The sequence below is a fragment of the Giraffa tippelskirchi genome, chromosome 12 (assembly GCF_054371585.1).
Source record: "Giraffa tippelskirchi isolate mGirTip1 chromosome 12, T2T-mGirTip1v1.2.pri, whole genome shotgun sequence".
In the NCBI taxonomy this organism is placed as follows: Eukaryota; Metazoa; Chordata; class Mammalia; order Artiodactyla; family Giraffidae; genus Giraffa; species Giraffa tippelskirchi.
The window spans coordinates 44,077,500-44,089,894 of NC_137286.1; the positions used below are offsets into that span (position 1 = coordinate 44,077,500).

At 54.8% G+C, this 12,395-nt stretch overlaps 1 protein-coding gene and 1 non-coding gene across 7 annotated transcripts in view; one reads left to right on the forward strand and one right to left on the reverse strand.

The window, feature by feature from the left end:
- Window positions 1-12,113, forward strand: part of AP3B2 (adaptor related protein complex 3 subunit beta 2) — a 67,634-nt gene extending 55,521 nt beyond the window's left edge. For 3 of the 6 annotated variants that reach the window (XM_081546843.1, XM_081546844.1, XM_081546845.1), the window contains 12 exons: window positions 3,082-3,268; window positions 4,551-4,669; window positions 5,287-5,395; window positions 5,767-5,890; window positions 6,254-6,437; window positions 6,581-6,641; window positions 6,966-7,072; window positions 7,260-7,488; window positions 7,919-8,003; window positions 8,210-8,307; window positions 11,125-11,263; window positions 11,367-11,773. In XM_081546843.1, the coding sequence (XP_081402969.1) occupies window positions 3,082-3,268; window positions 4,551-4,669; window positions 5,287-5,395; window positions 5,767-5,890; window positions 6,254-6,437; window positions 6,581-6,641; window positions 6,966-7,072; window positions 7,260-7,488; window positions 7,919-8,003; window positions 8,210-8,307; window positions 11,125-11,263; window positions 11,367-11,517 (1,593 nt within the window). In that variant the 3' untranslated portion in view covers window positions 11,518-11,773. Of the gene's footprint in view, window positions 1-3,081; window positions 3,269-4,550; window positions 4,670-4,768; window positions 4,826-5,286; window positions 5,396-5,766; window positions 5,891-6,253; window positions 6,438-6,580; window positions 6,642-6,965; window positions 7,073-7,259; window positions 7,489-7,918; window positions 8,004-8,209; window positions 8,308-11,124; window positions 11,264-11,366; window positions 11,774-11,887 lie in introns of those variants that run through there. The other 3 variants (XM_081546842.1, XR_014070454.1, XM_081546847.1) reach the window with 3 other exon arrangements.
- Window positions 9,388-9,460, reverse strand: TRNAG-CCC (transfer RNA glycine (anticodon CCC)). Its single transcript has one exon. It is a non-coding gene; the product is annotated as a tRNA-Gly (tRNA).
- Window positions 12,114-12,395: the final 282 nt, after the last annotated feature.

A 12,395-nucleotide genomic window follows, 5' to 3' on the forward strand; every position in this document is an offset into this window, starting at 1 on the left:
TACGCAAGGCTATAGTTATAGCTGAGGAACTGGTCAAGTTGGGGTTCTCATCTGGGGCAACGTTGGGCAAGCATTCATATCCAATTTTACATGCCTGATGGTAGGACTGAGGCCCTAGCTTCTCACTGGTTGTCATCTGGAGACCATCCTCCGCTCTCTGCCACATGGCCTCCCAGCATAGCTACTTGCTTCTTCAGAGCCACAAGGTATAAAGTGTCTAGAGCCAGTCTGCTAGCAAAACTGGAATTGAACGTAAGGAAACAGTCATGGGGTTATATGGTGCCCCTGGTCACTTCTGCCATATTCTGTTAGTCAGAATCACATTTTAGGTCGCACCCACTCTCGAGAGAGGAGCAAGACTGGACTTCAGGAGGTGGGACTGTGGGAAAGGACCTGGGCATCTGTCCTCTGCATCAATCTAGAGCTTATTTTGGTGTAGCATGTCAGGTATGAATGTATTTTAATTCCTTTTTTTTTTTTCAAGAGCTAGTTTCCCTAGCATGATTTAACAGGTGTGTTTGCAAGGTAGCAGGTATGTTGGCATAGGTTCTTTTAAAAAAATAATTTTGCTTCTTTATTTATGGCTGTGTTGGATCTTTGTTGCTGTGAAGACTTTTCTCCAGTTGTGATGAGTGCTCTAGTTGCGGTGCGCAGTCTTCTCCTTGCTGTGACTCTGCTCTAGGCACACGGGCTTTAGTAGCTGCGGCTCCCAGGCTCTAGAGCACAGGCTCAGTAGTTGTGGCGCATGAGCTTAGTCACTCTGTGGCATGTAGGATCTTCCCAGACCAGGGATCTAACCCAAGTCTCCTGCACTGGCAGGCGGATTCTTTACCACTGAGCCACTGGGGAAGTCCTGGCATAGGTTCTTGACAAGGCTTTGATGTTCCCCACTTAAAATCCTTCCTGGCAGCTGGAGCCCATGGGTCCAACTGGGAGCTTTGTTCAGTTCTTGGTGCACTGCAGTTTGTGTCATAGGTCTTCTTAAACAGCCTATAATTCTTGTGCATACTGGCTAGGCAAGGCAGGTGTCCTGGGACTGAAGACTGGATGCGATAACCCCTGGGGAATGGGTCCTTAGTACGGAGCAGGGTAATGAACTATAGGCAAAGCCTGTAGTGTTGAGGTGGAGGGACTAGCCCCTTCTTAGGTTGGTTGTTGATGGGCAGTTAAGGCTGTGGACAGATGGATCAAAACCTTGAACTCTTCTTTCCAGAATTAGGCAAGGACTTGAGGGGAGGAAGGGAGGGTGTATGATTGGCCAGCTGGGAAATCCAGAGTTGGATCAGCAGCTTCTTGATAACAGTGTGGATGAGGACTTCTGGTAGCCTTGGCACACGGGGTGGTGTCTGGCCAAGGAGAGGCAGGTCTACAATGAAGTCCATTTTGATGCGGGCATCATAGGGGAGTGTGGGGTTTGGAGTACTTACTTGTGATGGGAACAGTATCGCAGGCTGGAAGGGACTGAGCTGAACATGAGGCCACCGAAGCCCCCATTGTAGAAGGAGTGGAGTCGCAGCAGCTCTCTAGAGTTTTGTCACAGCAGCTACTCTGATTCTGGGCCAGCATCTTGCTGATGGCCCTGCCAGATTACCTGGCTCAGTCGTGTCCAAGGCTGGATGTAACACCGTGTAACCCGAATGTCAGGAAGACCAGAGTCAGTTCCCTGGTCCTGTCCCTCAGAATATCCCCAGATACTCTGGCCATGGTGACACGGGATGTATGTACTTGGTGGATTTTGATTGTCTTTGCCATAGGGATGGAGACCTGGATGAGGTCAGCCACAGAGGGTAGGCGGTGGGAAGGACAGGTAAATAGAGGGCCGGCTTGGGCAGGTCCAGGCCTGGGTACTGCACCAACTGGCTCCGGAACCCAGGAAATGTCACTTAGTGATTCTCATTTTCCTCTAGAAATGGTGGCAGTAGCGCCACCTCTCAGAAGGCCTGTGGAGATTCCATGAGGCAGTGAAACACCCCACTAGCACAGAACTGGGTACTAGAAGGCACTCCATAAATGGTGGCTACCACTGTCATTTTGTGAAGATAGGTGACACTAGGTCAGGAGCAGGGCAGAAGTTGAGATTTGGGGTCCTGGGCTCTGGCTCCCTTGACTGCAGACTGTGAGCCCCATGTTTACTTCAGCAGACCCTAAAGTGGCTGCAGTTTGCTCCAATCTCTTTAGAACCTTCCAGCGAGGGATTATGGCCTCTGAAACCCCTGGGCTGCCCAGATTCTACTCTGTGGGTCCATGGGCTCTGAGGGCAGCCCCTGCCAAGGGGATTCCTGTGTGTCCCCCTTTCTCTTTTTGTCGTCTGGTTTCCCCTGGGTGATGGAGTCTAGGAACGGTGAGGTCTAGAAACCTGTTCCAGACCTCAGAGTGGAGAGGTTGGCTCAGCCTGGACTAGTGAGTTAGGAGTGGGCCGACGGCAGCGGGGACAACAAACCTGAGGAGGAATGGCCTCCCCAGGGCTAAGAGGGAGGGTTCCAAAAGGGCACCATCTTGTGCTGGCCAAGGCAGTTGTCAATGTCGGGGTCGGGGGTCAGGGCTGGGGAGGTGAGGGAAAAAGTAGGTCTGACACAACGGAGGAGAGTGAAAGTGTTAGTCTTCAGTCATGTCTGACCATTTGCGATCCCATGGACTGTAGCCCACCAGGCTCCTCTGTCCATGAAATTCTCCAGGCAAGAATACTGGAATGGTAGCCATTCACTTCTCCAGGGGATCTTCCCAACCCAGGGATCGAACCCGGTTCTCCTGCATTGCAGGTGGATTCTTTACCGTCTGAGCCACCAGGGAAGCCCTGACACAGTGACACAATGGTGGGGCTGGAGGGAAAGTTGGGTGGAGGCAGCAGTGCTTGGAGCTGTTGGCTTAAAGAATCTGGTTCTGGGACTTTGCTAGCAGTCCAAGAGACTGCTAAGACTGGTTAAGACTCGGCGCTTCCACTGCCGGGGGCACGGGTTTGATCCATGGCTAGGGAATTAAGATCCTGTGTGTTACAGGACATGGCCAAAAAAAGAATCTGTTTGGAGACCTCCTGTGTCCCCACCCTCTGTGATGGCTGCTGATTCACCTCTCGTGTCCCAGACCAAGCTGCTGACCCAGTACGTGCTGAGCCTGGCCAAGTATGACCAGAACTACGATATCCGTGACCGAGCGCGCTTCACCCGGCAGCTCATTGTCCCTTCGGAGCAGGGCGGGGCCCTCAGCCGCCACGCCAAGAAGCTCTTCCTGGCACCCAAACCAGCCCCAGTCTTGGAGTCATCCTTCAAAGGTGGGAGCTGAAATCAAGAGGAGTCTTCCTGGGGGAAGGGGAGAACGGGCCAGCACCCCAGTCCTGGCTCTTCCCCCTGAGGTCTCAGTCTCGGCCAGGCACCAGCCTTGGTGGGCAGGACTCCTGTGCCCCTGGCTGGACCCTTTGCTCATCCTGCAGCGCCCCAGGCTTGCTCCTTCACCCGCTCACCACCACTGCTAGCATCATCTCACCTGGTCCCTGCTCTCCCAGGCAGGATGGGCCCCTGGCTCCTCAGCTGTCAGACTCCCCTTTCCATCCACCTCCCTGAGAAGGCATATCTATCAAGATTCAACTTACTAAAAGCCCAGGGAGGCAGGAAGTAGAACTGCATACAAAGGAGGAGTGTGTGTTGGGAAGGGTCCTGAGAAAATGGTTTTCAGCACTGGCTGGGCTGTCACTGAAGGTCAGCCCAGATCCCAGGCCCTCAGCCCTGCCTTATCTCTCAGGCGGGTCTCCCGTGACAAGGGCTCTGATGATGAGGGGATGGAGAGCCCAGCTGGCTCTCTGGACCCAGGAATCTCCTCAGGAGGGAGCTTCCTTCACAAAGCTCGGTTCTCCTACGTATCTTCTTATTCTGCTTTGTCTCTGCCCTGGATCCCTGGAGTAAGGAGATTCAGAGCCGTGGGGCAGATGGGAAAACCCCCAGGAAGGAAGCGGGCTTTTCTCCTCCCCAACACCATCCCACAGGTCTCTGTGCTGCCCTCCTCTGGCTCTGACCCCGTCCCACTCCCATTCAGATGGCTCAGCTCTCCCCACGGAGGCCAGAGCCTGACCAGACACAGCTCTTTGCCCTTGGTCCCAGGTTGGCCAGTCTCAGAGCTGATACCCTCATCCCAAGCAGGCCTCCCTTCTGAGCCTGGCCCTGCGGCCACATAGCCCTCACCCCACCCACATAGTGCCCTGGGAGAAGCCACACCCACATTTCTACTTCCCACCTGCACCCCTCATCCCCATCTCTGCAAGCAGACCTGGGCAGACAGGCCTGCAGCAGCTCTGGGCCCACAGTGCCCTTACATCTTGAGGTCCCATCTTCCCCTGCCCCCGCCCCTCAGCCCTGCTCTTGTTGGTCATACAACCTTCTTTCCAGCCTGTGGGCCTGGAGATTCGGTCAGGGCTGAAGAGCCTTAGGGGACATGTCTACCCCCTCTTCTGTCTAGCTAGGACTTTCCCACCAGAATCGTCACCCGGCCCCACCCAGGAAACAACCCCCAGGGTATTTCCTCATTGCCACTCCTGGCTTGACCTCTCACCCTGTCCCCAGACCGGGACCACTTCCAACTGGGCTCCCTGTCCCACCTGCTCAACGCCAAGGCCACGGGCTACCAGGAGCTGCCAGACTGGCCCGAGGAGGCCCCGGACCCATCTGTGCGCAACGTGGAGGTCAGCAGGAGTAGGGTGGGCAGGGGTGTGCGGAGAGAGGTGGACAGCAGGAAGCCCTGGGGGTATGCCAGGCCCTCCTGACACCCTCCCTACATGCAGGAAGAAGACCTCTCCCTTATTGAGACCCACATGGGCCTGTTGGGCAAATACACTGAGGTCCCCCACCCCGTGTGCCGTGTGCCCCACCGTGTGCAGTGCTCCCCCCAGCCCCTGCTGCCCCCTCTCCCCGTGTGCTGCACCCCGTGCCTTCTCCGAACTCTGTTCCTTCCCTGTTGGCAGCCAGACTCCGTGAGCACCACCCCCACCCTCCAGGGACAGTGCCCCCGCCCACCCCCCATTATTCCTCTCGGGGACAGGGCCAGGTGGGGCCCCTAAAAGAGTTGGGGTGAAGGATAAGAGGGGCTTTCCTGGTGCCTCAAGATGGTAAAGAGTCCGACTGAACTCAGAAGACCCAGATTCAACTCTTGGGTCAGGAAAGTCCCCTGGAGAAGGAAATGGCAACCCACTCCAGCATTCTTGCCTGGAGAATCCCATGGACAGAGGAGCCTGGGAGGCTACAGTCCATGGGGTCTCAAATAGACATGACTGAAGCGACTAACAACTTTCTTCATCTCTAGGTACCTGAATGGACCAAGTGCTCCAATAGGGAGAAGAGGAAGGAGAAGGAGAAACCCTTCTACTCAGACTCAGAGGGAGAGTCGGGCCCCACAGAGTCTGCAGACAGTGGTGAGGAGATGGACAGGGCTGGGGCCTGTGTGTGCGTCTTGTAGCTACCTCTCTGGTGCAAGCGTGTGCTCTTGTGTTACATGGTCATGGATCCAAGGGAGCGTGCACCAGTATGTGTGTTTATGCACCGGAGGGACTGACTGCATGTCCCAGACACGTGTGTGCTTGTGTAGGTCTCCATCCACATGGGTCCATCTGTGTCCCAGCTGGTCTGGTTGGTGTCTGGCTGGGAGCAGTTCAGGGCATGGGCAGTGGCAGGGCAGGGGGAGAGGTGAGTTTGCTGCATCAATGCAGAGTCTGAAGCTGAGCGCCCAGGGCTCCTCAGGAGGCCAGCTCAGAAAAGAGGGAAGCCTGAGACTGTCCCTCCACAGACCCCGAATCCGAGAGTGAATCGGAAAGTAAGAGCAGCAGTGAAAGCGGCTCTGGGGAGTCCAGCAGCGAGTCTGACAACGAAGACCAGGATGAGGATGAGGAGAAAGGGAGGAGCAGTGAGAGGTGAGACGACTGGGGGGTTTCAGGGTCTCCCTTGGGAAAGAAGGGCCAACACTCAGCCTTAGTCAGTCTCCTAAGAGCCCCCAAGCCTCCTCCTGAGCTGCTGAGGCCTTCAGTCCCCCAGGTCTGCTCATGTGAGAGCCTCAGGAGGTCTCTTCACCAGGGCCGCAGCCTGGAGAAGCAATCGGGGAAAGGGCCTGAGCTGGTGCAGGCTGGTCTGAACCTTTCACTGCAGCCCAGGTGTGGTGTCCTGTGGTCCAGGCTCCCCACGCTCACTCCCAGTTTTCAAGGCTTTCCCTGCTCTTCTGTGAGGCAAGAAGGGGCCATTCAGGCTGGACCCAAGCCCATTTTCCCCCTCTCTTCCAGTGAACAGAGTGAGGAGGAAGGTAAGAAGAAGAAAATGAAGAAGAGGAAGAAGGTGCCAGGAGGGCAAGAAGGTGGCTCGTCCTCGGATGAGGGCAGTGATTCCAGCAGCAGCTCCTCAGAGTCTGAGATGACATCAGAGACCGAGGAGGAGCAGGTGGAACCTGCCTCCTGGAGGAAAAAAACAGTGAGAGCCTTGGGGCAGAGAGGGGGTTGGCCCATGGCCCAGGGCCCCCTCCACCCTCTGGGCCAGGCCCAGACGTCTCCTTACAACCCAGAACAGGCCAGGGTACTCCCCTTCCACACTCACACCCCATTTTTCTCTTCCAGCCTCCCAGTAGCAAAAGTGCCCCTGCAGCCAAGGAGGTCTCCCTGCTTGACCTAGAGGACTGTGAGTTTGGGTAGAAGTCAGGGGGAAGGAGGCCTGGGAAGGATGATGTAGGAAGGTCCATGGCGCTCTGGACTAGGTTCCCTGGGACTTCAGGGCAATGGGAGCAGACAGAATACATCTTTGAGTCTGAGAGGGCAGCAGGGCAACCTCCCCAGGTGCAGGGTTGAAGTCAAGGGTGGGCATCTCTTTGGAGGCACCAGCTCCCACGTCTCGCTGTCCATGGTGCTGAACCATCTGCTCCCTGAGCCCTAGGCTCCATGGCCCTATCCAAGCCAATTCCACTTTGCCTCTCCTTTATCATCATGTTCCTCTTATGCCCCACAGTCACACCGCCCAGCGTCCAGCCTGTGTCCCCACCCACAGTCGTGTCCACCAGCCTGGCTGCCGACCTGGAGGGCCTGACACTCACAGACTCTCCCCTGGTGCCCTCGGTGAGTGGGCTGGGCAGAAATACATCTCTGTGGTGTGTCCTATGGTGTGGTTTATGTGAAGGGGTACAATGGAGTAGGTAGCTCTGAGTCCCCGCTTCCGTGAGCACAAGCAGGGACGAGGCTGGGGCCAGCCCTTTTCTGGTGGGTCATTTCCATCCTTCCCACCCCCCCGCCTGATCCCCGCCAGCTGCTGAGCCCCGTGTCAGGAGCTGGGAAACAGGAGCTGCTGCACCGCGTGGCTGGCGAGGGGCTGGCTGTGGACTACACCTTCAGCCGCCAGCCTTTCTCCGGAGACCCCCACATGGTGTCTGTGCACATCCACTTCTCCAACAGCTCAGACACCCCCATCAAGGGCCTGCACATGGGCACCCCCAAACTGCCTGCTGGCATCAGCATCCAGGACTTCCCTGAAATCGGTGCGGAAGGGCCCTGTGCAGAGTGGTGGAGGAAGCCCCAGGGGTTGGGGGGCGGTCCATGGGTCTGCCTGTGGCTGCTGACACTCCACTCTGTGCCTGGCCAGGGGCTAGGCTCTGGGGGTACGGAGATGACATCTGCCACAATCCACACCCCAGTGGATAAGACAAACTAGGAAACGAGCAAGTCCATATCAGGATAGGAAGAGCTTGAGGCTTGGCTGATTCAGCACTGACTTCAGTGGGGTGAGGGCAGGTGAGGGCGGGTGTCTAGATTTCAGGAAGAAACAGGAAGAGTCTCCAGCAGCCCAGAAAGTCAGGTTCCATAGAATGCAGTCAGCTGTGGCAGTGGAGGGGAGAAGGAGTCTGGGTTTCAGACCCATCAGGTGATGGGGTCTCCATCTCCCCCTGCTCCTGCCTCCCACCGCTGCAGAGACCCTGGCACCTGGAGAGTCTGCCACTGCTGTCATGGGCATTAATTTCTGTGACTCGACCCAGGCGGCCAACTTCCAGCTATGGTATGTGTCCAGCTTGTGGAGGAGCAGGAGGGCAGCTGGGGAGAGGAGGGGCCAAAATGAGCTGGGACTGGAGGTGGTGTTAGGTGGGGAGGCATCATGATCTGGAAGGCATCCCAGGACCTCAGGCCTTACCTCCAGACACAGTGTGAGGTGAGGGGAGAGAAGCCGGCCTGACTCCCTCTCTCTGTCTCCTCCTGCCTTCCCAGCACCCAAACCCGACAGTTCTATGTCTCCATTCAGCCACCTGTTGGGGAGCTGATGGCCCCCGTGTTCCTGAGTGAGAATGAGTTCAAGAAGGAACAGGGTGAGTGCTCCCTGGGGGTGGGTGGGATGGGTGCTCCAGGACCCTCCTCTGGGGCTTATTCAGCTCCACCGTACAGGCGTGCTGCAGGAGCCTCAGCTGCTGCACACAGAGGGAGGGCTCACCCCCTTGTGACTCCAGCAAAGGCTTCCCAGACCCTCAGACACTTCAGTGAGGCTTTGGAGGGAGTTGAGACACAGCTAGGCAGAAGATTCTAGGCCAGGATTCCAGCTGGGGGAAGCATTATGAGTAGGCGTTAGTGAAAATTTACAGGAAGAAAGCAGGGGTATGGTTTGCCTTGGGGCCTAGGCATCCTTAGCACTGGGAAGTAGTGAAAACAAAGCTGAAAATATGTTCAGTCTAGTTTCTGGAAGCCTTGAATGCTGTGCTAAAGGATTTCAGTCCTAAAATTTCAGAGCTGGAAGGGGTCACAAAGGTTATTTGGTACCAACTCCATTAATAGAGGGGTAAGGAGTGCAGATTTCGTTTTTCTAACAGCAGAGGAATTATTGAAGTTTTTTGAGCAAAGAAGGGGCCAGGTTCAGTCTTCTGCTTCAGAAAGCGAAATCTGGCAACATTTACAGTTAGAGCTGGAATTGAGAGAATGTGCAGGAAAAAGAGGCAGAACAGTATAAGTGGAAGGAATCATGGGGCTTCGTGAGTCCTGGATTTGAGTTCTGAACCTGCCACTTGCCTGGTGACCTTGGACTAAATTCTGTGACTAGTTATAAGGCTATTGACGTAGATTTGATAAGAGATGGTGAGGACCAGGATTAGAGCTACAGCAAAAAGAATGAAAGGCTGAGGTGGAGGAGAGGGACTCCATGGGCATTTGCCAAATGAAAGAGGAGACAGAGACATGGAAGCCGTCTCTAGACTGTCTGGCTTAGAGGGCAGGGAGAATGGCAATGCTGTTCACCTAGACCAGGGGTTGGCCAACGTTTTCTGTAATGGGCCATAAAGTAAATGTTTTATGTTAAACATTTTAATATTTATTTATTTGGCTGCACTGGGTCTTAGTTGTAACATGCAGGATTTTTAGTTGCGGCATGTGAACTCTTGATTGTGGCATGTGGAATCTGGTTCCCTGACCAGGGATTGAACCTGGGCCCCCTGCATTGGGAGTGCGAAGTCTTAGCCACTGGACCACCAGGGAAGTCCCAGCAAACATTTTAGGCTTTCTGGGTCATGTGCAATGACCCAGAAATTCTGCTGCAATTTGCCTTTGTAACCCAGGAACTGCAATGGATAATACATACATGAATGAGTGTGGCTGTATTCCAATAAAACTCTATCTATGGACACAAATTTGAATTTCATATACTCTTCATGTGTCATGAAATATCTAGCCTTGCTTTTTTTCCTCCAACACTTAAAAAATATTTAAAAAACAAAAACCACATTGTGGACCGTGCAGGTGGTATGTTGTATTTGGCCTTCAGGCTGTAATTTGTCAAACCCCTAATCTAGAAGAAAGAAGGATGGATCAGGCAAGGGAGAGGGGAAGATCTTGGATAGTTTTGGATGAGCTGTTTTTTGAAATATACATGGGAAATTCAGGAGGAGGTGTTTCATATACAACTAAAAAATGTGGGTCTGTGCCCAGGAAACACTTCTAGGCTGGAGTCAGGGGCATAGAGGTGATAACTGAAGCTGTGACTATAAGTGAGATCACCCTGAGGGAGAGATGAATGGGGAGATAAGGAGGCCACAGGCCTTTCATGAGGAAAACTTGCATCCTTCAGGAGAAAAAGGGAGGGAGGGGAAAGAGAAGGAACAGAGTGTAGGTAGGAGGAGGGATGAGGAGGTAGAAATGTGTCTGCAGAACAAGATGACCAAAGACCTTCAGGTCCAGCAGATATGAAACTGCTGCCAACATCAGAGAGAGCGGGTCATTGCCAAGGGGGAGACCGAGGCCAGCTGCAGTGGGTTTAGAGAGAGCTTGAGGAAGTGAGTCCTCTTTGGAGGACCTTGGAGGTCAACAGGGAAGGAGAAACAGTATTGGCATCATGGCCTGTCTGACTTCTAGGGAGGACTTAGGAATAAGGAGACTTGATAAGAAGAAACTAAAAGTACAAGACAAGAAAATGTCACTAGTTAGGAATGGAGGGGATGAAAGAAACCGGAAGGGTGTGTCTGTTCTCCAAAGGAGAACAATGGAGGGAGTAGCAGAGGGAAGAGAGAGGCTGGGGAGAAGGTGGGCAGGAGGACAGATGGAGGAGCTCATGTGGCTGGGGAGAGCATAGGAGTGGAGAGGAGATGTCAGCCCTGTAGAGTGAGGGTTTCTGGGGATGCTGTGAAGGCCTGGGGACGTCATGAGCCTGGGCCATGTTTGGAGCTGTTGCCATGTGTGAATCAGGGGTCCACCCATGAGGGCTGCTTGTGACCCCTGGACTCTGGCCTGTCTGGTGAGGACCCGCAGCAGCTACCAGTGATCTCTCTGCGAGGAGTCAGCCTCCAGGAGCTGGGGGAGAGTTGAACTTGGGTTGGAGGGCCAACCAGGAAAGACCAAAAGATGTGGGAGCCAGGCGGAGGTAACCTCTGAGAACTGACTGGCCTCCAAAACCACCAGCCACTCCCAAGGGGCTGGTAGCCCAGATGTCTGACAGTGGGGAAGCACCAAGTCAGTCTCTGGTTGGCAGTATGGACAGACCCCAGGGTGGGGCTGGCGGAGGCTGACAAAATCTCCCTGGGGAAGGACACCGCCCGAGAGGGAAGTAGCCACTCCCCAAGACTGGTGGAGACCTGCGTAGAGCCTGGTGAGAGTGCTCAGTGGGCAGACCCAGGGGCCTTCACCCTCACCGTGACCTCTGCCCCCAGCAAAGCTGACCGGCATGAACGAGATCACAGAGAAGCTCACACTGCCAGACACCTGTCGGAGTGACCACATTGTGGTGCAAAAAGTGACAGCCATAGCCAACCTGGGTCGTGTCCCTTGCGGGACATCTGATGAGTACAGGTACTGACTGCCAGCAAGGGGGACGAGATGGGCTCTTGGGCCTGATTGGAAGGAGGGGTCCCGGGCCCCGGTTTTGAGCCCATTCCTCTACCCCTTACCCCAGGTTTGCAGGGAGGACGCTAACCAGTGGGAGCCTGGTCCTGCTGACTCTGGACGCCCGGCCCACTGGAGCTGCCCAGCTGACGGTCAACAGCGAGAAGATGGTAATCGGCACCATGCTGGTGAAGGACGTGGTACAGGCCCTGATCCAGTGATACCAAGGGCTGTGACCTCCGTGATCCCTGCTTGTCCCTCCCTCGTGACATGTAGGCTATTAGCCTCTCTCTCTCCTCATTCCATATAGCATCCAGGGGGGTCCTCTCTCTCTCTGGTCATTACCAGGCTCCCTTCTGGTCCCCCTCCTCCTCCCCAAGGGTTCCTTAGTGACCTGTGCAGAGGGATTCCATTCAGCCCTCCCAGCTTGGTATAGCTATTTATGTGGCAAAAGCTCAATAAAATATCTTCTCCCTAGAGGCTGGCTCACCTTCCCTTCTTCTGGGTTCTACCTAAGGGGGTGGACTGGGGGGCAAGCTTCCAAGATTGACAGTGCTTGACCCTTGTGAATGACCGCTACTGGCCTTCTAGGTTGGAGCCCCAAGGTGACCGTCTTCAAGTCTCCACATATCTCTATGGAAGAGACACCTCATCAGAATAGGGAGGCCAAGCTGGTGGAACTCCTCGGTCCTCTTTACGAGCCTCGGCAAAGATTCCTCTTCAACATCTGGTTGTCCCTTTTGGTTCCCCTCATGGGCCCTGGAGAAGGAGAACTCATAATGTGGGGAATTCCCAAATAGGAGCAAGGTTTAAAGTATGTCAACTGCATCTTGATACTGGGTCTAGAGTCCCCACCTCGCTGGGGAGATGAGCCAAGGGGCCGTCTTGGAGAGGGAAGAACAGGAGATGTAGAACCGTGCTTCATCAGATGACCTTGGGGCCTTGTTAACGTGCAGATTCAGATCTGTGGGTCTGGAGTGGGGCCTGAGAGTCTGCATTTCTAACGAGATCCTAGCAACCGAGGCTGCTGCTCCACACACACACTAGAGAAATAAGATATAGAGCCTCCACCCTGGGACAAGCCTTCCAGGGGTGGCTG